Source organism: Corvus kubaryi, unplaced genomic scaffold, assembly GCF_017639235.1.
Source record: "Corvus kubaryi isolate FWS band 111438036 unplaced genomic scaffold, C.kubaryi_AGA036_p1.0 71, whole genome shotgun sequence".
NCBI classification, from domain to species: Eukaryota; Metazoa; Chordata; class Aves; order Passeriformes; family Corvidae; genus Corvus; species Corvus kubaryi.
Window position 1 is genome coordinate 16,803,392 of NW_024582059.1, and position 22,787 is coordinate 16,826,178.

General features: G+C 44.6%; 1 protein-coding gene across 2 annotated transcripts in view; it reads left to right on the top strand.

Moving 5' to 3' along the window:
• AFF1 (AF4/FMR2 family member 1) overlaps positions 1-22,787 on the top strand; it is a 68,288-nt gene that overhangs the window by 41,459 nt on the left and 4,042 nt on the right. Inside the window, exons 4-20 of one of the 2 annotated variants that reach the window (XM_042049565.1) lie at positions 1,597-1,641; positions 2,645-2,731; positions 3,316-3,352; positions 3,716-3,767; positions 8,055-8,109; positions 8,238-8,281; positions 9,701-9,857; positions 11,160-12,038; positions 13,716-13,813; positions 16,519-16,759; positions 17,548-17,639; positions 17,850-17,913; positions 18,716-18,852; positions 19,091-19,162; positions 19,785-19,878; positions 19,981-20,024; positions 20,782-21,026. In XM_042049565.1, coding sequence (XP_041905499.1) covers positions 1,597-1,641; positions 2,645-2,731; positions 3,316-3,352; positions 3,716-3,767; positions 8,055-8,109; positions 8,238-8,281; positions 9,701-9,857; positions 11,160-12,038; positions 13,716-13,813; positions 16,519-16,759; positions 17,548-17,639; positions 17,850-17,913; positions 18,716-18,852; positions 19,091-19,162; positions 19,785-19,878; positions 19,981-20,024; positions 20,782-21,026 — 2,443 coding nt within the window. The remainder of the gene's footprint in view (positions 1-1,596; positions 1,642-2,644; positions 2,732-3,315; positions 3,353-3,715; positions 3,768-8,054; positions 8,110-8,237; positions 8,282-9,700; positions 9,858-11,159; positions 12,039-13,715; positions 13,814-16,518; positions 16,760-17,547; positions 17,640-17,849; positions 17,914-18,715; positions 18,853-19,090; positions 19,163-19,784; positions 19,879-19,980; positions 20,025-20,781; positions 21,027-22,787) is intronic. The other variant, XM_042049566.1, reaches the window with a different exon arrangement.

The following is a 22,787-nucleotide window of genomic DNA, read 5'->3' on the forward strand; positions in this document are numbered from 1 at the left end:
TCTTGATTTCTTACCAGTTTTGTGGGAAGTTTTTTTTTTTTTTTTTTTTTTTGTGATGCTGTCATAGGATATCTCAGGAGTTTCTGGAGCAATCTGTACAGGAAGATGCAAGTGCTTGTGTCTGCTGTTTTCCACTTACTGTATTAAGAAATAAATTAGGCTGAGCTACCAGGTTAAGCTTGCTGGGAAGTAGAAGAGGAAAAGAGGTGCCTTTTTTGGCACTTGAGTTACAAAGCATCCTGGTCTCTTGCCATGTGGTAGTTCCTTGCTGTTCACCCTCCCTGTCCCCTCCTCCTGCCTGCTGTGGGACACATCTGCAGGCCTTGCTTTCATTTGTGTGACTAATCTGGCCGTGCCTCAGCTTTTGTTTGTTTGGGTGAGTAAGGTCAGAAGCAGCTCTCCATACGTGATTTTCTGAAGAAAAGTCAAGGCTTTGTCAAATGAGCACTGCCTCAAAGAGAGCTTTATGTAGACTCAGACAAATGGGGCTGCAAGGAAAAGGCATTCCTCATCTCCTCTTCTCCTTCCAATGTAAATAGTGCAGCATGTGGGAAACAGATGAGTGGACTTCCTGTGAAAGGGCCAAGGATGATAATTTTTGACTTTATTGAAGTGTTTGTTTGCTTTGCTCTTTACTTTTTTCTGGGGAAGTTCCTTCTGGTTGGGTGCTGTAGCTCACTGTCCTCTTCCTTGAATGTGAATAAAGTCTCCCTGGCCTTTCCCTTTCAGCAATTACTCTGATGACTGGACGCTTCCATAGAATTTCTTGTTTATAGACAAGAAACTGGTCTGGGATGCATTTTGCTTGTTACGACTACTCAGCTCTTTGGTTGTTTTCTGTTTCAGCCACCTTTAAGGATATCAGTTAGGAAAGGACATGTAAATAACAGATACTCTCAAAACACACACTTTGTTAGTGGGTGAGAAGCTGATCTGTGGAAGGGAAGTGGTGTTCCCCATGGCTGGGGCACATCAGTGTGTGGAACCACACATACGCTCTTGAGAAGGGATATGTTAGAAGACCCTGCTGTTAAAATTTGGGACTGGGTTCTTATAATATCAAGTGATTGACTGTCAGTCACATCTTCAGGTCAGCTGTGTCAGCTCAGCAGCTTTAGATAAGTTATTGGTAGTATCAGTAGAATGTTTGCTCCTTTATCAGGTACTTTACCAGGTCTGCTACACCTTCATCTCACAATCAGGATGTTTAACTTGATGAGTCAGACTGGTTTCAGCGTTATTAAACACCAAAAGCACTGTGATGCCCCCTTCTTCATTTACCACCAGTAGCTGTGCAATGCCATTTGCTGCTGGTGGCCTTGTTTGAGGTGTTTTACCCCATTCCAGGCTGAGCGTCCTGTTGGAATCTCCCCTCACATCTGCCAAGGACCTGAAAACAAGAGGCTTTTTAGAAGTGCATTATTAACTGCCCTTCTGATGGGGATTTTAATCCCTACTAGCATTTTATTACTAATGGGCTTCCATGAAATTTATTGAGCTGTTGGTAAGCAAATGTTCACTGAGTGCATGCTTGTCTCATGTCAGTTGGTAAAAAACCCAAACAAACTCATGCTGCTTTCCTCTTTCTTGTCACAGCAAACCAACCCCATTGATGTGCAGTCCATTGAAGAAATTTTGAGGGTAGGTACTCTTAAATAATAGATCTCTGTGTTTGCTTAGCTTTTGCCTTAAGGTAATGGTTGGGAAAAACTCTCTGTTCACTCAGCAGAGGAGAAGTAAAGATAAGAGTCAGCTGGAGTTGTAAGATCAGTCTTTCTTACCAGTACATAAATGTAATACAGTCTGGTGCAGTTTGAGGCTGACAAGTCATCTGAGACAGCCAGAGCTACTCCTACATCAAGTCAGGGCGTTGCCATTTCCAAGTGCCCCTTCTCCAAAGGCTCTGGACATGCTGCCTTGTGTCCATGCTGCCAGCCCCAGCAGCATGGCCCTGAGCAGGAACACACCTGTGTCCTTCCCACCTGTCTGTGCATGGCATTGCTGCTGCTCCCTCACTGTAATTCCAGTCTACTCGTGCAGAGCAAAGCCAGGTCTGATGCAAAACTGTCTCTGCTCTAACCTTGTGTCAGAACTGACTCTGTGAGCAGTGCACAGGCTCCCAGTGGCTGTGGCTGAGTCCATGTTACCCCTTCCCTGTGCACAGTGTGAAAATGCCTTGGGATTCCCAGGCCAGTGGTGCTGATCCTGAGGAGACAGTTCCTTGATGTCAAATGCTATTCTGAGACTCTGAAGTCCTGGTGGAACAGTTTGATTTCTGCAGTTCACTTCCCTCGCTGTTGCTTGAGGTTGCAAAATCCTGATGCCTCGACTGCTCTCCAGAAGCTGCTGTTGGGGCAGTGTTTTAGCTGGAGGGGACCTGTGCACAGGTGCCCACTGGCTGCCCTGTGCTGGTTGGGGTTGCAGCATGAGGATTCCACCTGGAAGTCTGGCATCCTTTTGTGTTTCACCAGACATATCCTATGTTCCTGCCTGTTAGTAGTGCGTATCACTATTTTTGTAGCAACATGGGGAAACATGTCCAAATGCATGAAGAGGTAGATCCAAATGAATCTCTGAAGCATGAAACTTGTTCTGTGTCTTTCAGCAAAAATCCTGATAGCTGCTTCTCTCAATCTCTTTCCAGGAAATGACCCGCTCTTGGCCACCTCCCCTGACAGCTCTTAATACGCCTACTAAAGCAGAGCCTTCCAAATTTCCATTCCCAACAAAGGTAAGATGCCCTCTTTCTGCCAGGACTTTTGATAAACTAGAAGAGTTTTCTGGCTCTTGCATGTGCTTCCATCTGATTTTGTCCCCCTCGTTAAGGGCTATTAGAAGGTATTACCTTCAGAAGTAGTCAGATAAATTAAAGCACAATGGGGATGAATAAAAAAATGCTTCAGCAACTTAGACGTTTGTTGTAATTGTGGCCTTCAAATGCAGCTGCTTTTCTGAGACATTTTAAGTATCTCTGCTGAAACACAAAATACATTTTACCTTTTTGTCAACAGAAATATTTGCTGACTGTGTTAAACAGAAGTGTTTGGCAGCTCTTATAAAATTTTAAAAATATTTCTTCAAGCATGTACATACCCCTAATATGCTAGCAACACATTTTTGGTGACAGTAGCACATTACCATTTCTGTCCGTGCTAAGCTACGTCAGGCCAGCTTAGACTATTGGGTGCTTTGACAAGCTAGTTGAAATGTTTATTACAGTAAAGTAACACATGGAAAACAAATCATCAGTATGCTGCTCTTACAAGAGAGCTCGTTTATTTTATTCTCAATTTGCACTTTGTCCTTTTTTTCTAGGAATTGCAACCTGAAGGATCTGTAGCAAAGGATCAGAGTAAGTAGATACCCGAAGGAAATACACAGTTATATGTGTATTGACAGATAGTTTTCTGTGTTGTGTGTTATACATGGCGTGTAAAATGTTTACAATAATTAAGAGGCGTGGTTTCCTCTGCTTTGTTGAACAGTGATGAATTTAGAAATGGCTCAAGAGTTTGTATACATTCATTACCTAGACATTAAGGCAGCAGTTCATCAGAAGACAAACATTATTTCATTAGGAAACCCCATTTGAAATGATGAATAATCTGAATGACAGTTATGTCCTAGATGAGTCTACTCTGGTGCTCAGAAACCATAGGGTAAAATAGGCTACAAGGAGGCAAATAAACCCAACCTATTCATTTCTGATTTCCAGAGCAGTATGGAGCACCTTCAGAAACGTTGCCTAGTTCTCAGCCAAGAACATCGTAAGTAACCAGACTCTGTTCACATCTCTACGGTGCAGTTAATTAAAAGGACCTGGAATGAACTAAATTTTGGGTTACTTGATGTTTCTGAAGATTAAGGTTTTATCAGTCTGATTTTTCTTAGAGAACTTCAGTGGAGGGAATTTTCACCAGAAGAAATAGAATTGTTGCATGATGGAATCATAGAATTGTTTAGGTTGGAAAAGACCTTTAAGATCATCAAGCCTAACCCTTAACCTGACAATGCCAAGTCCACTAAACCTTGTCATGTTTATGATGACTGTATTAAAACCAAAACAAAACTGAAGGAAAAAACCAACTATTAATGCGCCAGATTAAAGTTATTTTGTTCTTTTGATCTGTGGCTGTTTCACATCACACTTCTGTGCTCTTCAACCTACAATAATGTATCCAACTGACATAAATTACAAAGGATCCAAACTGAATCTGATTCTGGATATTGTTTTGAAGCCTGGGAGGGCTAGTAAAGCTACAGCTACAAGAACTGTAAAAACCAGGGCTGAAATTTTAAAGAAAAAAAAATTGGTACATAAAATAACTTGGTGCAGTTCTTGTAGGTGAAAAGTGGTTATCTGCTAATTAGGTTAATTACAGAAGTTGCTTGAAAGCAGTTTTGTGTGGGCTGACATTAATCTTTCAGGATTAACTTGGCCAAATGCAGCATTGGCGGGTTCTGAGCCCCAAGTAACAAATGGAAGTCTTTCCATGTCTGGAAGGCTCAGGGGTCCATGTGCAAGGCACTTGCTGAGACATTAAATTTAAATGTCTGTCAGTTGATATGATACATAAAGATCTCGTTACTCCATGATGTGTTGTTCCATGGAAGGCTGCAAACTACAGACTTGTACAGCTTACTCCACTTGTTTACCTTTTCCTTATCACAAATAATTTAATTAAAAACAAAACAAAACTGGGCTAGTCACAAGTAAGAGCAAAAGCATGTCTCTGTCTTGGTTGCGATTTTAGAATTTTTCACTCAAGCTCTGTAGGGTCTGTTAAACATTCCTTTTCCTACTGTTGCAGCATGATGCACTGGAGCCCTCACTCACTGGGAGCATGGGATAGTGTCCTGCTGAGCAGTCAGCTACTTCCTTAATCTCCTCCTTATTTTGGTTCACTTTCTTCCACCCCACTTTGGTCCTCAATGACTTCTGTAAATTTTCACTGCACTATTAAAACTAGTATTTCCAACTGCTCCAGGCTGTGCCTTCCTCCTCAGCTACCCTATGGCCATCATCATTATTTCAGTTCTCAGCTGCTTTTAAAAAATCCCTTTAGCCCTTCAGTCAGTTTTCCAGGCAGCAGAGAGAGAAGAGACTTTTCCTGCAGACAGGAATTGGAAAAGACTCCTTTCTTAGCCCACAGGGCCAGAATTGTGAATTTGGCGTGTAAATTTGGCTCCTTTAGCTAAGGAGCTCTGTCCTTAGACGTAATCCCCTCTCTGCTCAGCATCGTTGTTGGGCCCTTCAGAGCCAGTGCTCACCTGCAAGGGATGTGTGTGCCCATGGCCAGCAAAGGCAGTGGAAGCAGGAGGAACAGGGTGGCCTGGGTTTGTGTCCAAGTGAGGCTTGCCCGAGGACTTCCTCTACATCTTTCCCTTGAACTGATGCATCCCTTCTTTTTTGTGTTTGTTTTCTTTGGCACAACAGGCCTGGCTTTCTGTGCTGTTCAAAGCACACGTGACTGTCTGAAAATTCAGCTGCCTGGAGTAGCTTGTGTTGCAAAGTGTGGCTGGATGAAAACAAACAGCGTTTGTGCTGGTTAATTAGAAGATGAAATCCCAGGGCATCTGTGTGCCCAAATTAAGCATTCAGCTTTTCAGACCGTGTAGGGATTTCCCAGATGGATTTCATTCTTGAATGCAGCCTTGAAGTTTGCACCTGGCACTGCTGGAATGGAAGCAGCCCTTCTTTTACAAGGGGACATGCCAGCTCATTCTTGGTGATTCATCTTTAACCTGGCTAGCAGAGAGGCACCAGCCTATGCTTTCAGTGAGGTTGTTTGGCAAGTGATAATAATTTTAGTGCTGTTTCTCTCACTGAAAGAACTCTTTTTAAATAGCTGTAGGGAGATTAATGGTGTGTATATAAGCTGCAAATGAACAGGTCCTGCAAATGAAACCTTGGCATCTATTAACTCCTGAGCTAACTGGAGCATTAAAATTATTAAGACAGATTTATTTTCTTTAACTAGCCTATTTAACAATTTGTCAAAACCCTGTTTTGGGGAAACTGGCTTTGGCTACCCTTGCAGAAGTATGCCTTGAAGTCTAGTGTTCTTCCTTGATCCCAAATAGAGTATATGTAGTTGCAGTGTTCTTTTATGCTGATGGATTTTATTTACCAGCAGCTCAGGTGGAAAAGGTAGTCCTTTTTATTAAAAACAGCTAAATCAGATATAAGAAGATCGAGGTAGTTTCTTTGCACATCCCTGTCCACAGCAGGGTTTTGAAATGAAATGATCTTTAAGATTCCTTCCAACACAAACCATTCTGTGATTCTATGATTATCCTCTTACCTCTAAAGGAAATAAGTCTTTAGTCCCCAATTCTTAAAGCAGAAAAAAATAAAACAAACACAAACGAACAAAAACCAAACCCAAAAGCAAACTCAAAAACTTTCAGCATATTTTTGCATCCCTGGAAGTTTCTTCACTACCATTTTGAAGGACTCCTTCCCCTATGGAGTTGTAAAAGAAAATGAAAAGGATTCACTGAGATACCAGTAGATGCTTGGCCAAACTGCCCAGAAGTGTGAAGAGTGCCTGTATTACTTTTTATCTTTCTGTGCCTCATCTGTCTGGCAGTGAACTTGGGCTCTGGCCCACATGCAGTGCTGGCTCGTGCAGGATTACTGCAGGCTGTGGGCTGTTTGCCTTCTGTAGGAAATTCAGGGCTCTCCTTTTCCAAGGTGGTGTCGCATAGAGCTTCCCTTCAGTGTTTACTCTTAGTGAAGAGGCAAGAGGTGATTTCCACCGAGAAGGTGTGTGAGGAAATGAGGCAGTGGAGGGTAGCTCACAGGGGAATGGCAGTCAAAATGCCTGAACAAAGAAAGAACCAACTTTTTCCAACTTTCTCCCCCTCTTTCCAGGGTGATGTGGTGTGGTTCACTGGGGATCACTTATGTTTGTTTTCTTGCTATAAAACATGTTGTCATGAGGGGTCACGGTCTTATTTTTCTTATTTGGTAATAAGAAAAATTTCTCACAGAAAACCTGTGGTTTGAAATGAGGTTGAAATAAGCAGAGTTTTGATCTGATTGATTAAAATTCCTGTCTCAGTTCCCAAGCTTTTGATCCCATTTTTGGAAGCACACTTGAATAGTCCTCTGGGTTGAGGAGTCAATCACTAGCTAGTTTTAGGATTTGAGTAACTGTACTTTTGAATAGCCAAGTTTTGCCTGCCTATTTTCCAACTCCTTTGGGATGCCTGCAAGTTTGCCAAAGAGGGGGATAACAATCTGGGAGAGCTTTGGGTCCCTCTCCTTCCTTTCCAGCCTTTTAACAACCTTGGTAATATATTGAAATTGCAAACAGTAGTTACCACCTGGAGGCAGAGGACTAAATGATGCTTTTGGAAATATTTGTGGGCAGCCTGCTCTCTTCTCTAGCAATAGTGAAACAGAGCTTGTGCCTCCCCACTTGTAAACTGCTCTGAGTACCTGAGCTGCTCGACATTACTGCTGAGATGTGCAGGAGCATGGAGTTCATTGTGAGGGGAAGAGATGGGAGATGGGCATTGACTTACCTATGTGTGACAGGAGACTAGAGCAGCAAAATGAGAGTCCTTGGGACAGAAGAAATATTTGCAGCCCCTGAGAGCAGAGTGTGTGGACATGCACAGCTCCTGGTGCTCCTCTTGCTTTCTGTTCCTTGAGGAGCCAGTGCAGGCTCATAGCATGAGAGTTCTTACTGTACCAGGATCAGACTTCTTCCACCCTGTGCCAGTGTGCTAGGTAGCCTTTCTGAGGAGCATTCCCCACACAGAACTTGGTCTTTGTTATCTGTAAATGGCAGCCATTGCTACAGACCTCCATTGCAAAATATCCCAAGGTCAGTTGGAAAGCAGAGGTAAAAAAAAAAAAAGCAAAACATTTTAACCATTCATTTCAGGTAATGACAGGGTTTAGTAGATTGAGCATGCCAAATGTTCAGAAAGGATGGGGGAGGTTGGTTTGTTTTGGCAAGCACAAACCAAATCTTTTTCAGTGCCTGCTGCTTCAGAATGTGTCTGCCTTGGCTGATATTTATCTTCTGGTTGTCTTTCAGAATGCTCCAGGACGACCTGCAACTCAGTGATAGTGAAGAGAGTGGTGACGACCAAGTCGGTTTTAGCTGTTTTATACAATAGGCACACAGACTTCCCTTTAAACATCACCACTTGTTGCATTGTTCTGAGTTCTGAGCTAACCTTTCCTCCCCCTCTCCTCTTTGTTTTTGTGAACAAAACAGGTTGTTGAAAAGTCACCTTCTTCACTTGCTGCTCCAAGGTACAGGTTTGTTCCCAAACTACTCACTAGACCACATAAGGAGTAAAACAAAACTGTTTTTTATGTGTGGGGTAGGAGGGTAAGGGTTCCTGGTTTCTCCTGTAGCTACAGACTTTGGTTTCTGGCTGCTGTTGAAAGTCAGCTTTAGTTGTGTGGGGTTTTACAGAAAGCTCCAATTAGAAATGAATAATCCAGGCATGCTGGATTTTGCCTATGAACCAGAATTGTATTTCCTCAACTGCTCCCATCTCTTTTCCTCCTCCCCTCCACCAGTGTGTCTGTAGATCACACTGCAGCTAATGGGATTTTCAGCTGTAGTGGCAATGGGTGAGATGTGAGTCCAGTTTTAGCTCAGAAGGAAGCCCAAAACAGCCAAGTGGGTAAAGAACAGGAAAGGGTTAGGAAGGCTCCTTGAAGCTGTTTCAGCTCTTCTTGATAAGGAAGCTGACTGTAAGCAGTTCCTGCCATGTATTGTTAGTCAGAAGCAATAGTCAAGGTAGACTGAACAGCCACATGCCAGCATTTGAGGAAGGAAGGCGGAAAAGCTCACAATTTTTCCTATAGGAGAGCGCTGACATAGATTTTTTTGGCTTGATATATATATTCTTCAAGCACAAGGTAGTGGTCTGCAAAGTCAGACTTGCAGAGGAGCACACCAATGCTTGGCATGATCTGTGTCTCTGCAAACTCTTAAAATAGGAGTGTTCTCATGATATCAGTCTTGTATCAGCAAGGAGCTTGCCTCCAACTCGTACAAATGTGTTGATACTGATGTGGGAAACCAAAGCAGAAAAAATAAAATATCTACATTTTAATTTTGTAAGCCCATTTCAAAACAAAAAAACCACTGTGCATAAAAGTGACAGCTCTCCCTCAATTCCATCCACTCCACTGTCAGTGTGGAGCAAAACACTTTTGGTTAGAGGAGGGTGTTGCAAGAAATGCTGCTGCCTCATGTGGCTATTAATGAAGTGGTTACAGCAGCATGACCAAATAATACAGATGAAGTGAAAACTTAATGGGCAGAACAGGAAAAACAGAAACCATCCTGAAATATATGCTCCTGTCTTGTTCACCTTTATTTCAAGTTTTTCATTTTGAGGGTTGGGGTTTTCAGAAAAGCACTGGGCAGTTTTGGTGCTTTTTAAACTTTGATTGGCTAAATGCAGTTTCACATTGTGGCAGTGCCATCCTGCTTACATATTTGACTGGGTTGGAGTTGAAGGTTTATTATTTCCAGCAATTTTATATTCTGGTGCTTTATGTGTTGAGTATGCCAATGTATATCTCTGGCCTGCTCCCCTCTCATCTCAGTGCCAAAACACGGGCTTTCAGTTTTATTTTTGAATACTGCCATGTCAATAAAATAAGTAAGTAACCTTCAGCCATGCTGCTTTCTAATTTTATCTCGTGGTGGCCTTGCAGTTCCTTACAGTCCCAGCCCAAGAGTGTGGCATCAGCACATTCCAGCAGCTCGGAGTCAGGGAGCACCAGTGACTCAGACAGCTCCTCAGACTCGGAGACAGAGAGCCACTCGAGTGACAATGAAGTGAACGACCCTCCAAGAGCACCAGCACCTGAGGTGAATGCAAATAAAAGGCAGAGGCTGCTTACACAGCCCCTTGCCTCACACTCTCGATGCAGTCAGGGCAGGAGACCTGAAACATTGTCATTGTTCAGGTGTCCCTTTGACATCTTTGCTGCATCACTCGACTTTTCTTGCCCTTTGCTTCCCTTCTAGAGTTTGTCAGCCTTAGTTACCCTTAGTAAAAACATAATTAGACTTTCAGATGCCCAACCTGGGGGTGCTCCCCTGTGTCCTTTGGCATAGTTGTCTAGCTCTCCTGGAGGAATCAATGCCTTCACTGTGGAGATACAAGCAAGGCACAGATGGGAAGCATGGCTGGGCTGGGCTGTGTGGGGCCCACCTCTGCCCATGCAGGATTTCTGGGTGCCTTTGTGGGCAGTGGTGGCAGGGTGAGACCAGTTTCCTGATAATTTAAGAGGAGCTGCTGCCTCCCTGCAGCTCCTGTGCCCGAGTGACAGATTCAGCTTCTTCCAGGTCGCAGCTGAAGAGATCAGAACTGCAAGAAGGGCTGGAATATGCTTAGTCTTGCTGCTGTTGAATTTGGCTTGGATACTGCTGCAGTGGCATTTCTGAGGCTTTTACTGGGAAAACAGACAAACAGAACTTGGTGCCTTAAACTTTCATAATTGAGACCATGCATTTTAAAAAAAATCTTCTGCAGAAGTACTCATGTCCCATGCTTTCAAACAGTTCCTCCAGCTTGCAAAACGTTCTCAAGCCAGTGGGAAGTGCATGGCTGTATCTGCAGACCACAGCTGATGTAAAACAATCTACTGGCAGTTTTGAGGTACTTTTACAAAGCCCTTTCATTTATTTTTCCTCCCCTGCCTCAGCTCTAGCTTTCTTTATTTTCACCTTAGAAGTGCATGAACAGGGAGACGCCAAAAACAAGCTTTGAGACAGCCTGTCTTTGCATCTGACTCTAATACTCTTTGCCTTCCAGCAGTTCAGTTACAGACTTTGCCCACTGCAGTATGGTGTCCTTGAAGGAAGATGTTATACTTCTCCTCTTTTACCAAATTCTGCCTGTTTTGTCCTGAAAATACCAATGAAGTCCTAGCTACTTGCCATTGACCTTTTTATCCTTTTTTTTTATTCAGCCAGATGTTCGTCTATGATGCTCTGGAGCAAGTTAGTGCACTTGGCCTGTTTGTTTATAGTCAGTTCTTCACATGCAAAAGCACACACTTTGAGACCTCTAGGCAAGAGTCCCTGGTCTGTGGTGAGCTGTGCTAGGGTGGAAATAGCCCATAAAGGCATCAGTTTTGAATCCTCCCTTTTTCTTCTTGTCTGCAGCCTGAGCCACCAACTTCTAATAAGTGGCAGCTCGACAACTGGCTGACCAAGGTGAATCCACCAGCAGTGCCAACAGAGAGCCTCAGTGAAATTGCCTGTGGGGATGGACGTGAGGAGGGCAAGAAGCAGGAGTGGGGCATCAGCAGCAATTCCTCCCAGCAGCATGCTGAGCTGAGGGAGCCTCCTCACAAGAGCCAAGTGGCCAGGGCTCCTCAGGAGGCTCCTCTTCCGACCAAACGCAGCTGCCAGAAGCCTCCTGCGCATGCTGAGGAGCCCTCGCCCAGGCAGACTGTGGGGGTCAAAAGGCCCAGCAAGCCCCTGGTGCACGAGGGACCCAAGAGAGGCCTGAAGGTGGAGAGTGAGCCTGGTCCTCTGGAGGCTGCAGACCAGTCTTCTAGGGACAAGCTGAAGGTCAAAAAAACACTGAAGACAAAATCCACTGACAGAAAAGACCTGAAGCCAGGACTTCAAGAGCCCTCTGAGAAAAAAAAGGACAAGGGCTCCCACCAGGCCAACACCAAACCCTTCTTGGACCGCAAGCTCATGGGAGATGCCCAGGCACGTGATGCTCTCAGTCCCCTTCCTCAGGGCCAGGGCACAACCCCCATCAGGACCAGCAGCCACAGGCCTCAGGATTTGCACAAGGAGAAACTACCCTTGCCTCTTGGGGAGAAGTTGCTCTCACCAGTGAGGGACCCCCCAACCCGTGAGCGCCTTGTGGTGAAAATAGATCTCTGTCACCTGGAGAAAGTCCCTCAGCCCCCCAGGAAAGATGGACACCAGAGGAAAGCAGAGACAAAGGACCTTTCTGGTGGGAGGAAGCAGAATTTGAAGAGGAAAGCCACGGACACTCCTGAAGAGTCCCTTGGAAAGAAGAAGGTGAGAGGTGGAGTGGGAGGTGGGTTTGTACAAGGACCAATGTGGTGTTTGAAAATCCCATGTGGAGTTTCCACTTCATAGGTTGGGAGTAGAGCCATTATCCTTCTATAAAGCTGTTATCAAGGGGCATGTGAAGCAAGACTGTCTGCGGATGTTTCTTGTTGGTCACAAATCCCCTCCTGAGCAAACAAAAAGCCCTGGAAGCTATCTAACGTGCTTTGGTGTTTCAGAATATATTTTTGCTCTGTTTCCTTGAAATCCTAGTTTTGTCAGACAACAAAACCAGTTGTAACAGTCACTTTCCCTTGAATTACAAGAAAGTCCTTTATTTAACTGAGGTGATCATTGCTCACAAGTGTTTTTTGGAAAGCTGACTCGACTATGAATATACCTCCAGCCAGCTGGGTCAGCTGCACAAAGAGTTGTCTGCAGGCCTTGTGGTGAATAGGTATTCCCTCTGGATATTTCAGTCCCTGACTCTGCTTTTGCTCCTCCTCACAGAGCAGGTGGCTCAGCATGGGTGGGTGAATAACCTTGGTTTGGGTTTCATTTAGTTTTGCCATTTAATGAGTTTCTTGTAATTGTGAGGGAGAATTGAGAAGAGCAGGGAAATAGTAAAGAAACTTGAGAGACCCCCGGAAGTTTCTGCTCTTGCAGAGCAGTGGGAGAAAGGGAAGCAGGCAGTCAATCTGGCACATCTCTCCTGTTGTCTAGGAGACACAGGAGAGGAGTTATTTGATGTTGGACATGTCTTCCCTTGCAATCCCAGTGTGCCTGACTGCAGAGAAACCCCCCTTAGAGCCTCACTGTCAGTTCTGTCAGTGCATTAGTACCCTTGGAGGCTCAGGCCTCACAGCAGCCAGCTGGGTCAGGTACAGCTGTCAGATGCCTTTTGTGGCAGTGTCAAACCTGAAAAACAGCATAAGGATGTGATCTCAGTACTGGAGCCTTGTCCTGAGCACCCTGCCAGAGGCAGGCTTTGTGTCGCAGCACAGCCCAGTGAGTGACACAAAGCTGGCTGTGTCCCAGACATGAGTACAGACTGGGAGAACTCACTGAGAGCATTCCAGCGGAGAAGGACCTGGAGATTCCATTGGATGAGAGCCTGGACATGACCCAGAGGTGTGTGCTTGCGGCCCAGAAAGCCAAACGTGGCAACACGTGTCCTGGGCTGCATCCAAAAATGTGTGGTCAGGAGGCTGAGGGAGGGGATTCTGCCCCTCTGCTCTGCTCTGGTGAGACCCCACCTGGAGCACTGCATCCAATTCTGGGGTCCCTAGATTACCAGCACTTAAAAATTTCACCTGTATCAGCATTTTCGTAATAAAAACCAAACCCCCTGCACATCTGGAGTATCTGCTTGATCCAAGTGACACGCAAGTGCCTTGCTTTTGATTACTGTTAGCAGCAATAGGTTTAGCAGTTCCATCCCTGCCACTACAGAGCAATTAATCTATCCAAGCAAAATTAGATAAAATGTCATTTTAGGTTACTTGTCAATGAGCTTGCAATCTGTATCTTCTGTGCTGTGGATTTGCAATTTGTTGGTTCCAATAAGGTATTTTTTCTTCTTTTTTTAACCAGAATCAATCAAACGTAGCCATGTTGGTCTGTATTTTATGTGAACTTTGAAAACCTAAGTAATTTTATTTTTCCTTTTTTTTTCCTTCCTATTAGAGGGAAGAGAAGGAGGAGACTGATCGGAAGAAAATGAAATCAGAAAAAGAAACAAAATCATTGCAGTCTTCAGCTAGCAAAGACTCCAGCAAATTGAAGTGAGTATACAGTGGTGGAATAGCAGAAGGATGTATAAATGCAAGTTTTTCCTAAACAGCTTAGATCAAGGAACTGTATTTCCTGTCCTTACACTCATGGGTTTGCTTCTAAAATAATGTGCCTTCTGAAACCTAATCTACAGATTTGCCTTTACATCCTGGAAGTAACCAGTCCAGAAAACAGTTCTGTAGATGTGGGTGGGTAAGGGTAGGGAGCATTTCCTTTCTCCACTAAAATAATCCTGTTGTCTTTCCCTTGTTTTCCTAAGTGACCCAATGGACACACAACTACCATGCCTTTTGAGTCCTGACTGTCTAGAATTACAGGTGGCCTTCATGGCCAGGAGTTCCTCCTTTTTCCCAGCACAGCATTTGCAGTGCTTCTGGTGGATCTGCTGCAGCTTCCCCTGTAATTTGCATACCAGAGCACTGCCAGCATTCTGGCTAGGCCTTTGCTAGAGTGAGTGCTTCCAAGAGCATGTTTCCAATTGGGCACTGTTCCCAAGAGGAGAGACTCATGCCTCAGTCATGGGCTACTGCATTCAATTCCTGCTGGCTTGTGGCTTGGATTTGAGGTGTTGGCTTGGATTGCTATGCAGTGTTGAGGTTTGTGTCCTGACAATAGGAGTAAACTGCTTTTCTGAAGAGAAAACACTGATGCACTCTGGAAGCACTGAGGCATTGGGACTAACATTTAGTTGGGTGAAGTGATATTTGAGCTGTGGTAGTAATGGAAGAGCTTTAATGCTGGGGTTTATTCCTCCCTTTTTCTCAGTGAAAATGAACACCTGTTTTAGTCATGGTCTGGCTTTTGGAATGTGAAGGATAGGATGCATTTTTGGGGAGAGGGTGCATTGGGGCAGGTCAGGTGATGGTTCTGTGCTCTGTGGAGCATCAGCTGTGCCAAGGTGGAGAAGCTTGGGAGCATGTGTGTGATATGAGTAGGGGCCAAACCATGAGAAAAGTGTGTGGTAAAAGAGGGGAGAGGACTGTCCCATGTACAACAGAATGAGGCAGGATGTGCACCATCACACCTCAGTCTTCTCACTGGGTTAAACTTCATTTCCTCCTCTTCTGATGTTGCAGTCCCTGAGCTGGGATTCTCTGCTCAGTGTTTTCTTGCAAACTTTGAGAAACTGATTAAAAATATGTAAAAGAGAAGTGATAAAACAAAGTTTAGAACTATTTGGTGCTGTTTAGAGCTGCCAGAGTTCCCTGGTCATCCTAACTTCAAATGATCAGAAATCTAGTATTATTCAATGTGATGATCTCTGCCATTTAAGATCACAGCATTTTAAGTCTCTCAACTTTGTAAGTGTTGTCTAGTTCATCTGGGAAGTCTTAAAGGAAGAGCTCAGTTTAATTCTGTCAAAGTACATACAGGATCAAGTGTCAGGGTGAGTATCTCTGACCACAGAAAATACCATCTACCAAAAGGGGAAGAGGCAGGCAGTGCTGCAGTTCATTTGCCTTGTTGGGTGATTTGTCCCAGGGATTTTAGTCACTGAATTACCTCCCTCGTGGGCTGCCCACGTGACAGATTAAATCGAGATGAGGTTGGCCAAACAGCATGTCAAAGACAATATTCTTTCAATATGAAGACTCGTCCCAGACCTCTGGTAATGGTAAAGGACCTGTTTGCAGGGCAGTGGAAAGGACCCTTAGACCTACTACTAACATGGGGCAGGGCTTATGCTTGTCTCCACAGATCACCATGTGAAATGGGTTCCTTCGCAGTGTGTGTGGCCATTTGTTGCGCCGTCCTGAAGGGTGAAGGCACTACTAATGCCTTACCCCCAAGATGGACAGAGCATGCTACACGTACCGATACCATGTGCATATCGTTCATGCCACAGGCGTATGTTGGTGGTTTTGAAAGGTTGTTACTGGGTACTCCCCCTCTTCCTTCGTCATATTACATTTGAAAATGTTTCAGGACCTGTTCAGGTTTTTCTCAGTGTGTTTTTATTGATTAAACGAAAAAAGGGGGAGATGTGGGAAATAAGAATACCTTTGTTAGAGTTGTTAAATTTGTTATATTCTGTTCACCAAAAAGCACTCTGGGAAGGGCTCAGCTGTGGCTTGGATGGCCGGAGAGTCGGTTGAGAGTCGCCTCGTGTGTGAGGCAGTGATTGGCTGGGGAGACGTGTGGACACCACGTGAGCAGAGAGTGATTGGATGAAGGGACGTGTGAACGACGACACCGCGGTGGCGGCCAGCCAATGGGTGCTTCTTTCGGTTAAGGCTCCCTTGAGTTCGGTTGAGTTGAGAGCATAAAAAGGCTGGGCTCGTTAGGATGAACGAGCTTCTTCGGAGCTACAAGGAGGTCCGCGTGTCTTTGTTCCCCACTGCTACGCCCTCTCGGAGTGAAAAGGGGCTGTATTGGAGGTGTGCTTTTTTTGCAGTGTCCTGATGTTCTGGTTGCAAGTGTTTGCTCCGAGGACAAGTTTTGAGACTTATAGGAATATAATAATATAACTTGAAAAACAGCTTGTTTGTATGTTGATGGTAGGTGAAGGTTTGCTGCCTGAAGCGCAATGAAGCCCCTGAAGTTTTGTTTCGCTTTTGTTGAATTCTTTGTATTAACAAGCCATCTCACACTTCCAGGGGAGTTTAAACAGAATTGGTACATGGTGTAACTAAGTTTGTAAAAAATCTCTACGTTGTATGTACACCGTATTCATGAATCTGCTTCCCATCTCCAGAGCATCAAAAGCTTCCTCTGGAACCCAGAAGAAAGATGTGCTCCCACCACTGCCGGCCATGTCTACTGCACAGCCTGCACCAAAGTCAGCCAAGATGACCCAAAAGAGACCCAGAAATGAGACTGATGAGCTGCCTGCCATGGATAACCCTGCCAGGAACAAGAGCAACCACAAGGATCCTTTGTTTGCCAAACACAGGAAAGTGGAGGGAAATCATATGGAACTGTCAAAGGACATCAAAGTAGGTATCCAGGATAACTGGTGGGATGGTTCCCCCAACCCATGGGTGCTATGTGATTCTCTTTAGAAACATACTCTGTAAACACCAAAGGCATGAGAATCATGTTTATGCTGATCACCATTTTGGATTGTAGGCTACTGCAAATACAATACTGGTGTAAAAATAGGTGTGCTTATAAAAAGAAAGAGGGGATTGCTTAAAATAAGAAACAAGCAACCTGTGGTATTGGCTACAACCCAGATATAAGCCTTTATAGCTTATTTACAAAATGGTTCATGATCCTTGCCAACTGGTTCTTTGCATTTCTGGGTTACAAAATTCGATTACATGGCTGGTGTGGTCTGGGATGTTGCTCTGTGTGTGTTAAGCCAGACTGTGCACACTGTATTAGCTGGCTTCTAACTGCTTGCTTTTTCCTGACAGTGTTGTTAGTATTGGGGAACCAGCAATTGTTGTGTGGTTAAGGTGGAAATAAGTGTGAATGGATCTTACCATTCTGCCTTGGCTAGGGGACATGAAAATGGTGCTGCTTGCAGCCTCACTGCTCTCTTAGTCATTGGGTAAGGAAACCTGCTGCCGAATTTCTCTGTGCTTGGGAAAAGTTTGAATGGTGTTAAGCATTACAAACAGTCAGGTGAGAAGCAAGCAGGGATTGCTGAGGAAGAGAGCCTGGAAAATAGACTATGCTTGGGACAAATAAACATTTTCACTTGAAATTTAGGAAAGCTGGGCTTTGGAATTATTTTAGGCATATCTCTCTAACCAGCTTTATCTCTTTGTTTTTTCAGGGATCTGCAGATGAGGTCACAAAGCCTTTCCCAGTGCCTTCTTTGCCAAATGGTACCTCTAAGCCAAGGAGACCTCTGCTCAAGTTTGAAAAGTAAGTTTTTGTTTGACACCCCTCATCTGTACTTTCTGAAGGCTGGATCTGAAAAGATGATCATAGAAATGGGTAAAACCCCTGAAGGCATGAGGCAACGCTGGCCCTGAAACCACCCTGGTTTCTGCTTTTTCCTGAGATGTGTGAGACCTGCCTTGTACCCTACCCTGTTTCTCTTTCAACTGTTTTTCCTCTCTGTCCCCAATTCAGGCAGCATTCAAAGGAATACTACATTGAACAGGCCCAGAGGCTAAAGCACAAAGCTGATGCAATGGTAAGCCTTGACCTTGTGCTGGGAATGTTGACCAGCTCCTGCACTCAGCCCTGGTACCTGTGTGTGTGGGAATGAGGTTCACTGGCTACCATGACTTCCTTACTCCATACATGGAGTATGTTCAGTCATGTGTTGGGAGGCTGTCTTTATTTGGCAGGTGTTCAGATGTTCTTCTTTGATGCAAACACATCTAGACAATGGGATTCAGAACTGGCATTGTCTGGGGTTAGCTTTGCAGAGCTATAAAAGAGTCCTTGGAAAACAGATGGAACAGTTAGTTTTAAGATATTTTGAAAAGTCGGGATCCTGGCAGCTATTGAGTTGCTGGTGGCCAAGACTTGGAAGTGACCCTGACAGTCTGATTTTTCTCTGCTCTGCACAGTTTAACAGTGTGCAGGAGTGAACATATTGCTTTGCTAATTTTGGCTCAGTCAGATAATGTCCATTTGCTACTTTCTGTTTACCTGTGAAAATGAAGTGAATACTGCAGTGGGAAAGTTCCCTGTGCCTCGCAGAAGGCAAGCCTCCAAGACCAGACAACAGTATCTAACAAAAGTGAAGATAATAAATTACTCAAGGAAACCATTGAGCAAGAGGAAGAGAGACAAATGGAGCACACAGAGCTGATGACTGGGATCACATTAAGGGTTCTGCTGAGAACCTTTTAGTTGTCACCAGAGGCCAGACTGGAATCTCTTTCTTTCTTCAAATCCTGCCTAGCTAGGAAGAAAAGAGAGCTCAAGTACACTTGAGAGAAGTGTGTTTGGTCCTAGTTGAAAAATGAGAATTTTTTCCCCAATAGACTGACAAGACTGGAAAGGCCTTGCAGTACCTGGAGGCTGCCCTTTTATTCATCGAATATGGGATTGCCTTGGAATCAGACGTGCTGGAACCAAAATCAGCTTACAGCATACTCAGTGACACCATAGTTCTCATCAAGTAAGTGGCTTTCAGAGGGTGACAGTTTGGCAGCACATTTGGAGGGGAGGGCATTTTGGCACACAGTCCTCTGCTCAAGATCTTACAAAGTTCTGGATGCCAGGACTGGGTACTCGGGGCAGGTTTCCTGACTTTCCAGCTGTTTTTTGAGATTATTGCATGTGCTGTTTTTTCACGGTCTGTGGAGCTTCAGAGCGCTCTGGTGGCTGACAAGGTCCTGTTTATTTTGTCTCCTTAGATTCATTATGACACTGAAACCATTTGCAGACTCCTCAGTCTCTTCACATGGAAAAATCTTTGCTGTGTTACGGTGAGTAATTGTGTTTCTGTTCCTTCATGTTCTGCTTTGAAACTTGATAGAGGGAAAGATCCATTACTTCCAGGGGTGAAGGAATGAGTTAAATGGGAGTTAGAGTTATGCAAAGAAAAAAAAACCCAATATGAAGGAACAGGAAAAAACACAATATAAAAACCAGAATGAATTGAAACGTCTCTGAAGTGAGCTGGGGGATCAGTAAAGGACCACATGTAGAAAGCACAGGCTTTAAAATTTGATCTGCTGGTAACTTGAGAACCACATAAGGGCTTTCACCTAAGGTGAAAGAATGTGATTTGGCTGCCTATGTTTGAGCTGTGTAACTGAAGCTGTAGCTGAACATGGATGAGGCACTTCTGGATGGGGGCTTACTCAGCCTTTGGCACCTCTGCGAGCCTGGGCACCTGTTTGTATGAAAAACCAGAGAAGGCCCTTCCTTGTTTGTTTCTTTCCCTTGTGATGTTTTTCACAAAGTCTTTTTTTATCATGATCAGAAGAAGGAGAATTTTGAGCTTTCTTGACTTTCCAGTAGAGCTGAGGTGTGCCTGCCTCCATCCCACAAGGCTGATGGGGGCTGGGCACAAACACTGACCCTCGGGTGTGTTTCTGTTCACAGCATGCGCTGCCAGTCCATTCTGCACATGGCAATGTTTGGGTACAAAAAAGACACTGCAATGAGGTATTCCAGACTCCTGAATGACCACTTCAAGGTAGGGCACAGGTATTGCTAAGCTGCCAGCTGGATGGCTGTGGTAGTTACTGATGTCAGCTGAACAGGCCAAAACTGACTACACTTTTATTCCTTGCTGCAGAGTAATTTCAGAGTAATACAAGCACCTTCTCCAGGTGTTGCAAGGTAAGATTGAAAAATTTGTTGTCACGTGTCTGTGTTTCAATGACAATGAGTAAGAACTTTTCTGTGGTCATTTCATGTGGCAGACAGCTATCAGGCTGTCTTTCAAATTCTATGGCTGGGAGAAGGTTGTTTGGACTTTGATGGTGGTACTGATTCCAGTTACATTGTTTGGCCACCTTGCACAGGCTAGTTCATTGGGAAGTAAATGGTCTCTTGAGAGCAGTGGTGGAAGCCCTGTAATACCAGTGACTAAAATTAGATTGGTTGAAGTGGTGGGGGTGTGATGAGCCAGGCAGTGTCTGGAAGGTGGCCGGCTGACCACATTTAGCTGCCCTGGGTCTATAAATAAGTGTGTGTAGGCTGACCTGGCTGCTCTGAGTAGCTGCCAGAAGCTCCAGCCTCCATAGGAGGGGAGCTTCAGTGTGCCTGAATTGGAAAGCATTAGGGAAAACACTTGGGTAATCTGGTGAAGACTTTCACAAGTAGGTATAGATTTTGGAAGATAGATGGGTGGCCCTTTCTGATGTCTGGTCCCCACATTTTCTCTTGTTGAGCAGAGTCCTTCTAAATCACTTCCAAAAACTTGGCCTTGCCCTCTAAGTACAATTGTTTGTGCTGTAGCTGAACACATCTCACTTTTCAGCATTCCACTCCATGCTGCAGGCCTGGGTGACACTGGATAGCTCCTTGCATGGGGCAGCCTTGTGGAAAGATGTTTAGCTCTGAAGTTGAATGTGGTGTTTCTTTTCTGCTGCAGAAGCACAGGCTTGCCTTCTCCTCTCTCTCCAATACCCTCTCCTGCTGGATCTGTGAGTTCTCAGCCGGGATCAAATGATAGCAGCAGCATTGGCCACAATGGCATTGGCAACAGCACTGGCTCTACTGTCACTGTCTCCTGTCATATCTCCAGTGTCACCTCCTCCTATGTCAACATCACCTCCTATATCCTTCATGCATATGAAATTTGGGAAAAGGCTGATGCACTGGCCAGAAAGAATAAAGGTAAGTTTTTGCCCTTTGTCTTTTCTGTCTTGTGTCATGGTTATGTGTGTTCTTACTTCAATCCTAACAGTCAGTGCAGCAAGCACCATACCTAAAGATCAAAGCTTGAAATATGTGGAATGTCTCAGCCAGGGCATATTGGCAGAGATACTTGATGGTGATATATTGATGAGTGTTCCCATTAAAAGGTTGTCTTGGCATCCTCAAATGTCTAAGAGCTACGGGATGAGGGTGTCGAGTGCAGGAAACCAGCCAGCTCGCTTCAAGGTAACACAAGAAGCGTAAGGGGGTTGGGGTTTTTCTGTCTTTCCCTTTGGGGCACTGAGCTTTTCTGAGTTGATTCACTTTGTTTAAAAACATCGTTTTGGCCCATAGCCTTGTGTTTTAGTTTCTGTCAAACTTCCAGGTCATTTTGTCTTGAAAACGGTGAAGCTGCCTAACAGAGAAGCTGAGCAGCACTTGAATTTGAGTCCTTGCTGCGTACGTGCCCAGTATTTGCCAGCAGCAATTCCTAGAATTGCTGCAACTTTTTTTTTAATTTTACAGTTTTGTTGTTAAAAATGTTGTATTGTCCTGTGGTGAATACACAAAAGCCACAGGGTGGGTGCAGTCCAGCCCGTGACCTGCCATCCCACATGGCCTTAGCAGCGTCGTTTTTCATAAAACACAAAGTTTTGTGAGCCACTGTGGGCAAAGAGATGCATTGCCATGACCTGTTGGCAAACTTGCAAAGGAAAATAAGCACAATGTGCCTGGCTGAATTGTTGGAAGGCTGTAAAAATCCTCACACTAATGAGGCAGTTGTTGAAAATCAAAAGGCTTTCCAAGTCACCTCTGAATAAAATAACTGGATGTTGGCTGTCCTCTGAGCAAATCTGTGCTTGCAGCAGCAGTTCATGTGTAGTATTTTCTGTTCTGTCCTCAAAAGGCTGATAAAAGACTGTCACATAGAAGCAGTGGATGCTGCTAATAAGCCAAAGGAGTGAGTCATGGAGGAAGATGTGTGGGAGGGCAGCTTGAGCACAGCCTTGCATCAGTCAAGACTAAATTCAAAACGTGCTCTGTGACTGGTCCCGATGTAGGGGGATCATGAGTGGGCTACTAAATACTCTCTAAGGAGTGGATCTGTGCAGAGGCCAGTAAATACTCATGTAGGCTTGGTGGTGTTGTCACTGTTCAGGACGGTGGAGGCATTTCAGAACTGGAACTTACTGATAATCAGTGTAATGTATGAAGAGGTACAGAGAGTGAGAATGCAAAATGAATAAAAAAGGCCACATCCTTGATTCTTTTATACAATTCATAGGGCATAAGAAGAGGAAGAAAGAGCAGTAGCCTTTAGCTATCAAGATCCCATAAACCAGGAAGTCCTAAGCTGTTGAAAAGCAGTGAGCTGTAACTGCTGTCCAAGTCACTTGTGCAGAGCTGAAGATCCTTCTGGAGGGCCCACTAACAGGTCCCAGCTCCTCACTGTAATTCATGGAGCACTGTGGATCACGAGACTCTTAACAGGCTGTCTTCCAGCCTCTGATCTTCCCTAGCAAGGACAAGCTGAGGCTGCAGGCATGGATATGGAGTCCCTCTCCTTTCACATGATGCTGTGCTGACAGATCAAGTTATCTTCTGTTTGCTCAGACAGGGGCTTTGAACTCTGTCTATTCCCCTTGGAGGGCATGGATTTTGTAAACAAAAGCAGGAAAATCAGAGGGAATGTATTCTCTGCTTCTGCATTGGCAAGTATTGGAAAGGAAGTGTGTGTAC